Below are 16482 nucleotides of genomic sequence, written 5' to 3'. Positions count from 1 at the left end.
TTCCGGGAAAATCCGGTGGACTTTCACCACTGATTAGCAGGCTACCGCCGGGGTCACAGAGGCCACCTGAAACACTACAAAGAGAAGGCCTAAGTGAATGCAAATAGATGGCTGGTGTCATTATTTATTCTTGCCAGTGATATGAAATGGTGAAAAGATAGATTGCATCGACACCCAAATCTACATTTTTTCGACTCTCCTTTGCTTAGCTAGGAGGGAGTTCACTTTCTTACTATTGAGTCCCTCTGCCTCCTGAACATCCAAGTAGGGAGCGGGTCCCCAGATTCGGATGGTTCCATCATCTGAGGCGCTTGCTAGTAGACCGGGCAGGACTGGGTTCCAGCTTACACAGTTGACTGTGCGGGTGTGACCAGTCAGCTCTGCGATGGGCAATTCACTGCGCCTGTGCCAAATGTAAACTTTGTGGTCTATAAGGAGACAGAGCACTTGTCAGTTGGAACCAGTTGGTAGTTAAATAACAGTGTGACGCTGTCAGATGTTTTAGAACATCCTGATGATGAACACAAGAGAGAAAGATCACATGCTTCGATAAAAGGTCATTTCTTGCCTTCACTACCGCTAGCTATGAAGTCTTCATTGTGCCCTCCAAAGCAGGAGTGGATGGTGTAGAAGCCTTGTGTCACCCCTTGGTACTTCCTCACAAGCACCCGATCCTGCAGGTCCCAGAGATGAACTCCCTGCAAACAGTAAATATAACACCGCATGGAATGAAAGTGGTACCCAGTAGCTTGAGTTTCACCAGTTTTATGGCATTAACTATGTGCAAGTGAATCACCACTAACCTGAGTAGCAACATTGAGCAAAGCTAACCTTCCATTCTTAGAGACAGTGAAGGACATGATGGGGTGGTCCTCTAGAACTCTGGAAGAAACCATGAATTAAAATCATATTTTGGAGAAGGAATACTGCCTAAAATTAATGGAAAAAGGAGAAACCTCAACACAATCACACCGAGGGGCAATTTAGAGTGTCCAATGAACGTTGCATGTATTTGGGATGTGGGAGGAAACCAGAATGCCCGGAGAAAACCCATGTAGGTATGAGGAGAACATGCAAACTCCACACAGGTGAGGCCGAGATTGAACCTGGGTCCTCAGAACTGTGAGGCCAACGCTTTACAGCTGTTCCACCGTGCCGCCGTCAAGTGAATCACTTTATGAAATGATTTGTTCTTTTGCTTGGCTGTCGCCCGACGGGGACAGGTGAGTGAATTGCCTTGGAGCGGAAAGGCAACTGTTGAAGCATTCCGTCACTCACCTCTAAATATTCGGCAAATGACCATTGAGCAGCCAGCTTGCAGGCGGGGGCGGGACTGATTTGCAACTCGCCAGCGATGTCACTCACTTCAGTGTATGACGAATGAGCAGCCAGCAACAGACAGCGCTGTGCAGGCAGAGGAGGGACTTAAGTGAACTGAGTGAGTCGTTCAGTGAACTAGTGTACTAACGAACTCAAGTGTTATTTGTTCAGAGGAGGGGCTTGAGTGAATCGAGTGATTTATCCAGTGAACTGGTGAACTCAAGAACTGAAGAGTGATTCATTCAGTGAACTGGTGTAATGAGGAACTGAAGGGTAATTCGTTCCTTGGAGATCTGCTTAGGCACAACGCACGAGTACAGTAAGGGATTCCTTTTCAAGAGGACCGACATACAGCGCAGTGACCATACTCATGAGTGATTTTAACCGCAAGTCTTGACTTTTTTGAGGGTATAGCTTAGACTCGCAGCCATTTCTTCAAGCTAATGGTGAATTTTGAGTCAGTCATGCTCGTCATGCAGTCAGTCTAACCCGTAAATGAATAATTAAGTATATACGAACACACACGCCGTTCCCTCTGTATCTCTAATTTTATTCAATGTTTGATCTGAAGCTAAACTGAACTACATGCAATTATGTTCCTCCGTTGAGTGACCCAGTGTGATTATTTACTGATACTTTTTTTTCCCATTTGTGCTCTCAAAATAAGTCTCAAGTTAAAGTATTTGTTCAAGATGTGCTCTGAGTGATCTGCTGTTGGTTATTATACTTGTATAGGAGCATTGCCATCAGGAAACTATTTTATGTTTGCAAAAACAACATTTTAATCCATTGATATCATCCATCCAGTATCAAAACTTCTGATTCTGCTCACGATTGTGAGGTCCTAGAGCCTATCACCCCCGACTCCTTACCAAAAGTAAGACTTAATCTGGTTTGCCAGTCAGTTGGGGGGCACACACACACACACGCACACGCACACAAACACACACACACACGCAATTAACTATTCTATCAAACTATTCACAATTACGTGGGTCATTCAATAAGGTGAATTTTTCATTATGAGGACTTCTAATACAGATGGGAGCTTACTTTTTATACATATTTGTCTGTTTTAGTTTTTCACATGGATTTATTTTCTTTTGCAGATTAAAAAGAAACAAAAAAGGTTTTTGGCGATTAAAAAAAGATGTCTGACAAAGAAACATGCTCCAGGACTGAACAGTAGTCAGTTATTAAGTTTTTGGTTGCTTAAGGGTGTAAACCAGTTGAAATTCATAGGAAAATGTCAACTGTGTATGGTGCCACGTTTCAGTCGATAAAATCTCCACAAGTGGGCTAAATTGTTTAAAGAAGGACGGAGCGATGATGATGATGAAGACAGGCCTGATCCTGAGGTGATCAAATCAGACCTCATTCAGTCTGACAGAAGGATAACAGTGGATGACATTGGAAGGACTTTGAGCTTATCTGTTGGGACAGCACACAAAATTGTCCATGATGACATTGGCTACTCGAAGGTCAGCTGCCAGTGGGTGCCAAAGTTGCTTACTAAGAGCGCAAATAGCAGAGGGTCGAGTTGTCCCAGGTCTCCCACTTTGAGAAAGATGATGAGTTTCTGAAGAAGGTGGTCGCGTGACGAGACATGGGTTTGGCACTATGAGCCTGAGTCCAAATGGCACTCCATGGAGTGGAAGCACGCAGGCTCTCCAGTGAAGAAGAAGTTCCATTCCCAGTGGTCCACGAGGAAGGTAATACTTGCCGTTTTTTGGGATATGCAAGGCCCAATCACCATTTCATTCCTTGAGAAAGGAAGCACTGAACAGTGTTAACTACTGTGAACGGCTGAGGCAGGTCAAGAAAGACCAAGAACAAACGCAGGGGTCATATGTCAGAAGGAGTCATCTTGCATCATGGCAATGCAAGGCCTCACACAGCAGTCTAAATGGTGCAGACCATCAACAAGCTGGGCTGGGAATCGCTCCCTCATCCTCCTGACAGCCCAGACCCTGCCCCTTCAGACTTTCACCTGTTTGGTCTCTTGAAAGCGTTCACGAGAGGCACGAAGTTTGAAAGTGACAGTGAAGTAAATAGTATTGTGAGCGACTGGCTGAGACAGTCCAAATATTTTTATGCTGAGGGAATATGGAATCTTGTGCACAGATAGGGAAAAGTGTGTTACTGTGCGAAGATACTATATTGGGCAAAAAAGTAAGCTTCTATCTGAAGTAGAAGTCCTTATACTGAAAAATTCACCTTATTTATTGAATGACCCTCGTACATTCACAGCGTCACTGAGTGGGACCGAAACCACGTCAGGCAAATGTACCACTACATCATCAATAACCCATTCATATCATTGAATTGTAAGTGGTTGTTACGTGCATAAACACAAAGGATGATATACGACATGATGACAAAGTGGCAGCATGGTGAATGACTGGTTAGCAAATTTTCCTCACAGCTCTGAGGACTGGGATTCGCCTGTGTGGTGTTTGCATGTACTCCGGTTTCCTTCCACATCCCCAAAATATCCAGGGTAGGTTAATTGAAAACTTTTAATTGACCATATGTGTGAATGTTTCGATGTGCCTTGAGATTGGATCGCGACCAGTTCAGGTTGAACCTGGCCTTTTGGCCGAAGATAGCTGGGATAGGCACCAGCATGCCCCCGACCCCAGTGAGGATAAGCAGAAGGAAAAATAAATGAATAAATGATGGAAAAGAAGTGAAAAGTGAGGAAGAATGCAGATTTGTAACTTTTTCACAGTAAGACCTCAGTGGTTGTAGGTGGCTTAATGCACAGTAAGTGCTGCTCTGCTACCTACTTACATATTTCTGTCGGTCAGGTCCTCAAAGTTGTAGCCACGAATGCGCTGGTGGGTGTCAGAAGCAAGGACAGTCCGTCCATCACCTAAACACCACAGGCACTGCACACGAATGCCTTCCCATGAGTCCAGTAGGTTTCCATCTAGGTCCTGTGGGATCACATAATGAAGAGAATGTCAATGAGATTATAATTAACCACAATAATTACACTAGTCATCAATACATTTATTGTCTTCAGAGTTTTTACCCGATGAAGGACAATTCTGACGTCAAATCCAAATATCACATTGGTTTAACTCAGTCAGGCCCACTGTTTTAACTATGCCCCCTCTTTTTTTTCTTTAACATTTTAGTTTCCATATATAGGTATTTTTGCTTTATGTCAGGGTTTCTCAACCTGAGGGCTGGTCCTCATAAGGGTGTGTGAATCTTTCCTTGTAGGAAATGTCTGTCTTCTAAAATATATAAAAATGTGTAATATTCAATTGACAGCAAATTTGCTGAATAAACTCAGGAAAAGTTTTCACGAAAATCGATCACAGATAAAAAATATATAAAAAAAAAAAAATCGCCTGTTAATGTTTATTAATTTAGAAAACTATTGGCACAAGGCAAATTCAGCCCGATGGGGCCACAAGCCAGTGCAATCTCTAGGCTCGTTCTAAGCCCGGATAAATGCAGAGGTCTGCATTAGGAAGGTGCATCCAGTGTAAAACTGTGCCAAACTAATATGAGCGTTCATCTAAAGAATACCATACCGGATAGGTCGTGGCACGGGTTAACAATGTCCACCCCCGGAACTGTTAACCTGCAGGGCGTCGGTGGAAATTCAGCTAATATGGGTCGAAGACAAAGAAGAGGAGGAAACCTAATTCGTCGGCAGAAGAATAAGAGGAATGCACAGAGTTCAGAACTTAGTGGAGGAACTTTGAATGTTGGGACTATGAGAGGAAAAGCTCTGGAGTTGGTTGACGTGATGATTCGGAGAAAGATTGATATATTGTGCATCCAAGAGAGCAGGTGGGAAGGTAGTAAGGCCAGAAGTTTAGGAGCAGGGCTTAAATTATTTTATCATGGAGTACAAGTGAAGAGAAATGGAGTAGGGGTTATTTTAAAGGAAAAGCTGGCTAAGAATGTCTTTGAGTTGAAAAGAGTATCAGATTGAGTAATGAGGCTGAAATTGGAAATGTGATAAACGGTTATGCACCACAGGTAGGATGTGACCTAGAGTTAAAAGAGAAATTCTGGAATGAACTAGATGAAGTAGTTGTGAGCATCCCAGACACAGAGAGAGTTGTGATTGGTGCAGATTGTAATGGACATATTGGTGAAGGAAACAGGTGCGATGAAGAAATGATGGGTAAGTACACCATCCAGGAAAGGAACTTTGAGGGACAGATGGTGGTGGACTTTGCAAAAAGGGTTGAAACATAGAGTGACCAACAAGAGCGGAGGTAGCAGTACGCAAGTGGATTATATTTTGTGCAGACAATATTTCTGAAGAAAGTTACTGACTGTAAGGTAGTGGTAGGGCAGGGTGTAACTTGGCAGCATAGGATGGTGCTGTGTCGGATGACTCTTGTGGGTAGGAAGTTTAATAAGACAAAGATAGAGCAGAGAACCCTGTGGTGATCAGAGAGACAGGCAGGAGAGTACATGGAGTGTCTTCTGGTAGGAAAGGAGAGAAGGAGACTTGGTGGTGGACCCCCAAAATACAGGAAGTCATACAAGGAAACGATGTAGGGCAGAGGTCGAGGTAGCGATGGCTAAACAAGAGGCATATGATGACATGTACCACCAGGTTGAACATGAATTAAGCAGAAAAGGATCTCTACAGGTTGGCCAGAGAGAGGGATAGAGATGAGAAGGGAAACAGGATTAAAGAAGTGATGGGTAAGTACAGCATCGAGGAAAGGAACTTTGAGGGACAGATGGTGGTGGACTTTGCAAAAAGGATGGAAATGACAGTCGTGAAAACTTTTTTTCCCAGAAGAGCCAGGAACATAGAGTGACTTACAAGAGCGAAGGTAGAAGCGCGCAGGGGGATTATATTTTGTGAAGACGATGTAATCTGAAGGAGGTCATTGACTGGAAGGTAGTGGTATGGGAGAGTGTAGCTCGACAGCATAGGATGGTGGTGTGTAGGATGACTCTGGTGGTGGGTTGGAAGATTAAGAAGACAAAGGGGAGAGCAGAGAACCATTGTGGTGGAAGCTGGAAAAAGGAAAAATGTTGTGCGGCCTTTCGGAAAGAAATCAAGACAGGCTCCCAATGGACACGAGGATCTTCCAGAAGACTGGACTATGACAACCAATAGAGATGAAAGTGGACTTTTGTGAAAATTCCTGAAAATACAAATGCGAGCACTAGGGGTGTCCAGGGGCCTAAATTTTTTTGCCCCCTGTCCCCCTATCACTGGATAGCACAAAATCACATTTCATCAACAAGAAGTTGATCTGTAGTCATTACTATTAACGTTTAAGTCTGAAACATGTTACGTCACGTTGTACTGATACTCGACCACATTGCTCACTATCTTAGATATAGATCTAGTCATACTAGTAGTATATGTGTTGCCTTTAATATATATATATATATACATACATATACACACATGCACACACACGCACACACATTTGAAAAACGTACGGGTGTGGTCAGTCATGCTTGCATATAAAGTTGCAGGTGTGATTAGGGATGGCCTTCAAATAATTTACTGGATGAATATAACAATGTAAATAAAAAATAAAATAAACAAATACATAACTAAAATAGAAAACTAAAATTTAGTAATTAGTACAACATGAGATAAAACGGTATTTAAAAATTTTCATCAATAAAAATTATTGATCTGACAAACTATCTGAAGAAAAGTTAAATGCACTGGCCTATCAAGGAATAAACACGAACGGTCTATACTCGCAATGTTTTGAAAATGTTGAAAGTTTAGATCAACATAATCGGCGTTCGTGGCAACAAGCTACCGATACATTGTAAATAAACATTCCTGTCAGCAATTGACCCCTCCGTGGATATTGCGCAATCTGCGTCACTGACCAATCAGAGGCCAGAGATCTGCATAAACCAAAGCCCGTTTTTGCTCCCGCCATTTTCTCAGACAACATTGCATGGTCCAGTATAGGGTTAGTTAGCGTTTTATCGCGTATTTGGGTTATTTAACAAAAAATATGGTTAAGAGGCGTAGTCACGGACTTTGTAATAGTGACGACAGGTATCCTGAAAGGCTAGTTGGTGGAGTTCGATTCGTACCCTTTCCAAAACAGAAGACCCAGTTCGAAAAATGCCTCCGATGGATCAAACTTTGTGGAAGACCGCATCATCAACTAAATCCATCTAATATCAACCGGAACTCATATGTTTGCACGAAGGTAAGCCCTATATTTGATTTTCAATACATGTCTCATATAAATGAATTAGCAGTTCTTCGCTTGCATAACATAGCTACGTGTGAATGATTGACACACTTGATTTGTGTTGAGCGATATTTAGCGATGATCGGACTGCACAAACGTATTGATTTCTTGCTGGCTCGCGGCCAGAAGCTTAACCAGACTGTATTTGCACGAAGATATGCCCTAAATTTGATTTTTAATCCACGTCTCGTATAAGTGAATGAGACGTTCTCCGCTAGCATAACACAGCTACGTGTGAACGATTGACACACTTATTCTTTGTTGAGCGATATTTAGTGATGATCGGACTGCACAAACGTATTGATTTCTTGCTGGCTCGCGGCCAGAAGCTTAACCAGACTGTGTTTGCACGAAGATATGCCCTAAATTTGATTTTTAATCCACGTCTCGTATAAGTGAATGAGACATTCTCCGCTAGCATAACACAGCTACGTGTGAACGATTGACACACTTATTCTTTGTTGAGCGATATTTAGCGATGATCGGACTGCACAAACGTATTGATTTCTTGCTGGCTCGCGGCCAGAAGCTTAACCAGACTGTGTTTGCACGAAGATATGCCCTAAATTTGATTTTTAATCCACGTCTCGTAGGCGTGGTTAAGTACCCTGTACGGAGGGGTCAATTAAGCGATGACGTGGATGATAGTCGGACGTCTTTTTTTTTTTTTTTTTTTTTTAAGCAATCACACTGCCTCACGATCGACGCGATGAGCACCCCTGGTTTAACTGAATTTCCTTTGACATATCTCATGATGTTGATGACTAAATGCGCTTGCATTACGTGAAGCAGTTCTGAACATGCGCTTTCGTACATGCTCCATACATGCTCAGTATGGTTAACTTGCATTTCCTGTTTTTGGGTGAATACCGGTTGGTTTGGAGTATTCTAGTTTAGTTAACAACTTTTAAGAAAGAAAAATTAATGTCAAGAGAGAATGGGAGGGCAGGGGCTTTACTGTTACAAGTGTTAGTGCCTCAACACGGCTACGCTCGTGAAAGCAAAACAACAAACTCAAACGCATGTTTGTTCAATGTTGGCAACTAATATCCGGATTAATATTAGGCAATTTTTCCGCAATTTTCATGAAAATTAAAAAATCCGTAATTCCGGAGGACTTTCATCACTGAGCCAAGGTGATCACAGAGACCGGCAGGAGAGTACTTGGGGTGTCTTCTGGTAGCAAAGGGGAGAAGGAGACTTGGTGGTGGAATCCCAAAATACAGGAAGTTATCCAGGGAAAGAGATTACAGAAAAAGTGGGACACCGAGAGGACTGCAACATAGGGCAAAGGTAGAGGTGGCGAAGGCTAAACAAAAGGCATATGACGACATGTATATAGGTTGGGCACGAAAGAGGGAGAAAAGGATCTCTACAGGTTGACTAGACAGAGGGATAGAGATGGGAAGGATGGGCAGCAGGTAAGGGTGATCAAGGATAGAGATGGAAATGTCTCTACTGGTGCCAGTAGTGTCCTAAAGATGGAATGAATACTTTGAGAAGTTGATGAATGAAGAAAATGGGAGCGAATGAAGAGAAGAGGCAAGTGTGAAGAACCAGGAAGTGGCAATTCATAAGGAGGAAGTTAGAAAGGCACTAAAGTGGATGAAAAATGAAAAGGCACTTGGTCCTGATGAAATACCTGTGGATGTATGGAAGCAATTTGGAGAGGTGGCTGTGGAGTTTTTGACCAACTTATTCAATAGAATAGCAGCGGGCGAGAAGATGCCTGAAGAATGGAGGAAAAGGGTGCTAGTTCTGATTTAAAAAAAAAAAAAAGGCGATATGCAGAGCTCTGGGAATTATAGAAGAATAAAGATAATGAGCCACATAATGAAGTTCATAGGAAAGAGTAGTGGAGGCTAGTCTCAGAACATAAGTCAGTATCTGCGAGCAACAATATGGTTTCATGCCTAGAAAAAGTACCACAGATGCAGTATTTGCCTTGAGAATGCTTGTGGAAAAGTACAGAGAAGGTCAAAAGGAGCTACATTGTGTCTTTGTGGATCTCGAGAAAGCCTATGACAGAATACCAAGAGAGGAACTGTTGTACTGCATGCTCAAATCTTGTGTGGTGGAGAAATATTTTACAATACTACTGACATGTATAAGGAACAGCAGTGAGATGTGCCGTAGGTGTGTCAGAAGAATTTAAGGTGGAGTTGGGACTCCATCAGGGATCCGCACTGAGCCCCTTCCTGTTTGCGGTAGTAATGGAAGTAATGGATAGGCTGACAGATGGGGTTAGACTGGAATCCCCATGGACTATGATGTTCGCAGATGATGTGATCTGCAGTGAAAGCAGGGAGCAGGCGGAGGAACAATTAGAAAGATGGAGGCACGCACTGGAAAGGAGAGGAATGTAGCTTAGTAGTAAAGTGAAGTAAAACAGAATTTATGTGCATGAATGTGACTGGCAGAGGAGGAATGATGATGAATCAGAGAGGTGGAAGGGGAACAGTGAGGCTCCAGGGAGAAGAGACAGCGAGGGTGGAGTGGTGGGTACAATTTTGTCTCTCGTGTCTTTGGGGAGCTCTTTGTTCTTAGCCATTAACATTTGGAGTCTTATTGATTGTGTAGTGTGGAGAGGAGTCTTTTTCTAGCGAGCTCAAACAGGTGCCTCGAATTTAGAATACAGTAATACCTCGCTACTTCGAGCTTCACCTATTGCAGATTCAGTGAATCACGTTCGCATCCCCCCAAAAAATGCCAGATCAGCTTAGATTAGGTAATATATTACGTGAGGATACAATGTGGATCAATACAAGGCAGGTCCCCATTGCAACATGTGGAACAATGAAGCACAAAAAAACTCCATATTATATATAAATACATTTTATTTCATGTATTAAATAAAAATAAATAATTTAACTTTTTTTTTTTAAGCAATAACATTTCTTGCTTATGTAGAGACAATACCACATCAGCGATGTGCCCCAGCGAAAGCTTCCTTTGCGATGCCCGTGAGGTGATGACTACATGTGCATGTTTATCCTCTTCGGGATCCAGTAGACAGGGCACTTTTCTCCCTGTTGGAGCCTGCATTGTGATTGCCTCCTTTGAGGACGAGGATTTTTGACCAGCAAAAGCTGGTTTGAAAAATTTAAAAAAATATACAGCCTAAGAAATGTGCCTCTGTATGGTGCTGCTCCTTGGTACGTGGAGAAAGAGTTTCCTAGATGGCGGGCGCACGTTTTTAACATCTCATATCTCCATTTCATAGCCAAGATTCTGGAGTTATTTTGATATCAACTCAGCAATTTCTTGAATTTAAATGGAGTTTTTCGCAAATTTCAAATCAGGTTTCCAAAGTCATCAGAATCTGCTCTAATCAAAGTGCTAAATGATATAAGGTTGAATAATGAATCAGGAAAGGCGTTGTTTTTGGTCTTATTGGATCTCAGTGGGCCAGTCATAATACTGCTGAACAGGTTGGAAACGTGGGTAAGACTAAATGGAACGGTGCTTAAATGGTTTAGGTCCTGCTTGGAGGCAAGGAGCTATTTTGTAACCATTGGAAGTGTTCAATCTTAAACAGCAATCACCTATGGGTTCTCTCAAGGGTAGAGACAGTTTGCCATAGTGGGCTGCCGTAGTTTTTGCGTGGTCGTCGAAGTCCAGTGGTGCAGAAGGGTCTAATGCTGATCTTATCGGAACAACAATTTATGGAAACGCTTTTGACAAAGGTCGCTCAAAGAAAAGAACACGAGTACCACCGAAGTTTTCAACAAGAATGGACAGCCATTGTGGCGATGGAGGGTTCTGCTGTGTTTAAATCCACAGATGGGGAGTATGCCAAAGCATTCGTATTCAACGTTGCCAATCAACATTTTGCCAAGTTCGCATCACACAAGATAATCAAACGAATAAAAGACACGTCTTTGTTAGCAAGAACTGTTCACCATCCTACCAGCATGATAGAAAATCAAATTGAATTACGTTCACGATTAACTGATGGAAATCTCAACGCCTGCGTGAAGATTAATCTGACAGTGTATGAAACATACTGTCAAGCCATTCGCAAAACCAGGAAGCACCTGAAGTCACATTAATGGTAAGAAGTGCTTTGTCATTATTGGTTAGCAACATCATAACGTTATTTAAAAGAATTCAGACTGTATTGTACTCTAAAAGTGTTGGTTCGACATAAATGCGCAATTACACCTGTATTTATTTTTTAAATATTGCAAGGCTCTTTTGAAATTACATTTTAAAATATTTGGCATTTATGGCTCTCTCAGTCAAAAAGGTTCCCGACCCCTGGTTTATGGCAATAAAGAAAAGAGAAATGCTGTTAGTAAACACTTGGACTCTCTATTTTAAAAACCAAAGACCAAGTCCGAAACCTTGCCGTTCTGATTGATTCCGACCTGACTGTTAATAGTCATATCAAATCACAAAAACTGCCTTTTACCATCTGAAGAACATATATAGAGTGAAAGCTTACAGTGAACAAAATAAGTATTTGAACAGACTGCTATATTGCAAGTTTCCCCACTTAAAAATCATGGAGAGGTCTGAAATTTTCATCGTAGGTGCATGTCTACTGTGACAGAGATAATCTAAAAAGAAAAATCCAGAAATCACAATCTATGATTTTTTTTTACAATTTATTTGTGTGATACGGCTGCAAATAAGTATTTGAACACGTGTCTATCAGCTAGAATTCTGAACCTCAAAGACCTGTTAGTACACCTTTAAAAGTCCAGCTCCACTCCATGTATTTCCTGAATCAGATGCACCTGTGTGAGGTAGTTAGCTGCATAAAGACACCTGTCCAGCCCATACAATCAGTAAGACGGAAACTTGTAACATGGCCAAGACCAAAGAGCTGTCCAAAGACACCAGAGACAAAATTGTACAACTCTACACGGCTGGAAAGGGCTACGGAGGAATTCCCAAGTAGCTTGGTAAAAAAAAGTCCACTGTTGGAGCAATCATTATAAAATGGAAGAAGATAAACATGACAGTCAATCTCAATCGGAGTAGAGCCCCGTTCAAGGTATCACCTCATGGGGTCTCAATGATCCTTAGAAAGGAATCAAGCCCAGGACTACACGACAGGACTTGGTCAATCACCTGAAAAGAGCTGGGACACCGTTTCCAAGGTGACTGTTGGTAATACAATCAGACATCATGGTTTGAAATCATGCATGGCACGGAAGGTTCCTTTGCTTAAACCAGCACATGTCAAGGCCCATCTTAAAGTGTATGTGAGCACCCAATGCACCTTTTTGGTAATATTATACAGTTTCTTATTCAGAATTAGAATCTGAAATCCATTATGATGGAAACTATTTTGTTTTTCGATTATCGACAACAAATGATTACACATTGCTTGATCTGCTGGAAAAACACGACAACACAGTGGAATTAGATGACTCGACGCGATACGTCACTGAAGGTGACAACATGGCGGCCATAGGAGTACAATGTGAGAACGACAATGAATTTTCCGATATTTCGAGCGATTGACACTATTCTGAAGGGTCCCACGAAGACGGTGAAGAATACGAGTTTCATAAAGATGTTAAAGGTTATCAATTTGAGCCAGTTAGACAGCACACACATTCGAATAGAGACGAAATGGCTGGTTATGAAGTAGCAGTCAGGGAGCACCATATGGCTCGTACTGGAAACGATTGGTCAGCATTTGTGAAGCTCTTGTTTGGTTTAATTAGTCATAAACTGATAAATAGTAAAGGCTGTGATATCCTGAATGTATATACGAAGTTTTCGGTCCTGTTTTAAGAATATGCAAACGTCATATTTAGAAAACAGTGACGCGACTTCCCGGCCATACATCATTCACCGTGATGGATCTGCCTGTGCTTGTATGAAAAACTATCAGCAGTACGATGTGCGTCACTATTTTGCGTGTACAAGGCTTGTTTATTATCGCACCAAAACAAACAGAAGATGAAACGTAGTCCACAGGCTAAGTTGGTATATTTTCACAAATAAGGATTTGAATGATCAAAATCAGTTTAAAATGGCGTCAAGTTAATTTGAGCGCAATAGATGGTCTTAACTTGCTTCACAATCAATGTAACTTCATATGCTAAACTGATGCCATAACCATACCGTACCCAGACCCGTCCAAACCCCATTTCAGTCACAATTTTTCCAAAATGTCATGAGCAAAACCGCAAAACTTTTTAATAAAAATAGTAAACCGGTGTCTTGTGGTTTTGTTTGGTCACTAAATGCTTGAAATACAAAAGCAAAAGGGGTCGATGGTTCTGATTACTGGACTGATATGGGTGTTTGAACATGTAGATGTTTGTAAATGTGAACATATTTTTATTTATTTATTATATCCACAGGCGTGCATATAAATGGTGCATTCCTATGCAAACAACAGAAGAGAGTTTTGTTGCCATGAGAGTCAACATATTCACCAGAAAATGGCAGATTATCCAGACCAACTATAGTGCATGACGGAACACCCAGGATTTATTGCCAGTCTGAACCCGTGGGTACTGAAGGTTGCCTATTTAGTAAGTAAGAGCTATTTTTTTGGGGAAAAAAAAAAAAACAAATATTTTCCTTTCAGCTTGTCCCGTTAGGGGTTGCCACAGTGTGTCATCTTTTTCCATCTAAGCCTATCTCGTGCATCCTCTTTTCTAACACCCATTGTCCCCATGTCCTCCCTCACAACAGCCATCAACCTTTTCTTTAGTTTTCCTCTCGCTCTTTTGCCTGGCAGCTCCATCCTCAGCACCCTTCTACCAATATACTCACTCACTCGCCTCTGAACATTTAAGTCTGTGCTCTCTAACCTTGTCTCCTAAACATCCAACTTTGGCTGTCCCTCTAATGAGCGCGTTTCTAATCCTATCCAACCAAGTTCACACCAAGCGAGAACCTCAACATTTTCATTTCTGCTACTTCCAGTCCTGCTTCCTGTTGTTTCTTCAGTGCCACCGTCACTAATCCGTACAGATGGCTGGCCTCACCGCTGTTTTACAAACATTGCCCTTCATCCTAGCGGAGACTCTTCTGTCACATAGAACACCAGACACCTTCCGTCAACTGTTCCACCCCGCTTGGACCCGTTTCTTCACTTCCTTACCACACTCTCCATTGCTCCGTCTTGTTGACCCAAGTATTTGAAGTCGTCCAGCCTCACTATCTCTTCTCCCTGGAGCTTCATTCTTCCTCCTCTGCCAGTCACATTCATGCACATAAATTCTGTTTTACTTCAATTTACTACTAATCTACATTCCTCTCCTTTCCAGTGCGTGCCTCCATCTTTCTAATTGTTCCTCCGCCTGCTCCCTGCTTTCACTGCAGATCACAATATCATCTGCGAACATCATAGTCCATGGGGATTCCAGTCTAACCCCATCTGTCACCCTATCCATTACTTCCATTACTACCGCAAACAGGAAGGGGCTCAGTGCGGATCCCTGATGGAGTCCCAACTCCACCTTAAATTCTTCTGACACACCTACGGCACATCTCACTGCTGTTCCTTATACATGTCAGTAGTATTGTAAAATATTTCTCCACCACACAAGATTTGAGCATGCAGTACAACAGTTCCTCTCTTGGTACTCTGTCATAGGCTTTCTCTAGGTCTACAAAGACACAATGTAGCTTCTTCTGACCTTCTCTGTACTTTTCCACAAGCATCCTCAAGGCAAATACTGCATCTGTGGTACTCTTTCTAGGCATGAAACCATACTGTTGCTCGCAGATACTTACTTCTGTCCAGAGTCTAGCCTCCACTACTCTTTCCCATAACTTCATTGTGTGGCTCATCAACTTTATTCCTCTATAGTTTCCACAGCTCTAAACATCGCCTTTGTTCTTAAAAATGGGGACTAGCACACTTTTCCGCCATTCTTCTGGCATCTTCTCTCCTGCTAGTACAGCTACTAGCAGGAGTATTCTATTGAATAAGTTCGTCAAAAACTCCACCTCTCTGAATTGCTTCCATACCTCCACTGGTATGTCATCAGGACCAACTGCCTTTCCATTTTTCATTCTGTTCAGTGCCCAACTTCCCCCTTACTAATCATTGCCACTTCCTGGTCATTCACGCTTGCCTCTTCAACGCTACCTTCTCTCCCATTGTCTTCATTCATTAACTTCTCAAAATACTCTTTCCATCTACTTAGCACTACTGGCACCAGTCAACATATTTCCATCACTATCCTTAATCACTTTGACTTGCTGCACATCCTTCCCATCTCTATCCCTCTGTCTGACCAAACAATATTTCTCCTAATCAGCCCATCCTTTTGCCACTTACATTCATCCATGCATTTTCTTCATCGCTTATCCTCACAAGGGTCACGGGAGTGCTGGACCCAATCCCAGCTGTCATCAAGAAGAAGGAAGTGGAGATCCCGACAGGACATCCCGGAGAAAACGCACGCAGGCACAGGGAGAACATGCAAACCCCACACAGGTGGGCCAGGATTGAACCAGAGTCCTCATAATCGTGAGGCCAACGTTTTACAGCTGCTCCTCTGTATCGCTCTTCTAAAAGCAGCATTTGTCCAATCATTGCTTGTTGAAACAAAGTCCCATTCTGGAAAATTGTCCTTTTCTCATTTTCAGGTGAATGCGACATACTGTTTATTATTATTATAAACAGCTTGTGAGATGGTGTTGGGAAATTTTTGGAGGAAATAACCGCACGCCACTTCCATCCTGCTGTGTCAAAGATTCATGACACCTATCCTGATTCAGAAGGCCAAGAGTACACAGTACATCCTAATTTTGTTTTTCTTTGTGTAAATATTGATGTGTGTGTGTGTGTGTGTGTATATATATATATATATATATATATATATATATATATATATATATATATGTATGTATGTTTGTATATGAAGTAAATATACACCACAGAAGTAGAATCATAAAATTTTTATTGAACTGTATGCTTATATTTTGTATAAATATGTTACATAACAGCACAGAA

General features: G+C 41.9%; 1 protein-coding gene across 2 annotated transcripts in view; it reads right to left on the bottom strand.

Annotated features, from left to right (window-relative positions):
* The window catches only part of LOC133500670 (WD repeat-containing protein 26), a 67768-nt gene that overhangs the window by 17092 nt on the left and 34194 nt on the right, over positions 1 to 16482 (bottom strand). For both annotated transcript variants that reach the window (XM_061819672.1, XM_061819673.1), the window contains 4 exons: positions 4114 to 4259; positions 804 to 882; positions 569 to 698; positions 234 to 428 (listed from right to left, as the gene is read on the bottom strand). In XM_061819672.1, coding sequence (XP_061675656.1) covers positions 234 to 428; positions 569 to 698; positions 804 to 882; positions 4114 to 4259 — 550 coding nt within the window. The remainder of the gene's footprint in view (positions 1 to 233; positions 429 to 568; positions 699 to 803; positions 883 to 4113; positions 4260 to 16482) is intronic.

The sequence above is a fragment of the Syngnathoides biaculeatus genome, chromosome 5 (assembly GCF_019802595.1).
Source record: "Syngnathoides biaculeatus isolate LvHL_M chromosome 5, ASM1980259v1, whole genome shotgun sequence".
Taxonomy (NCBI): domain Eukaryota; kingdom Metazoa; phylum Chordata; class Actinopteri; order Syngnathiformes; family Syngnathidae; genus Syngnathoides; species Syngnathoides biaculeatus.
This window is presented reverse-complemented; position numbering and strand designations above follow the sequence as displayed.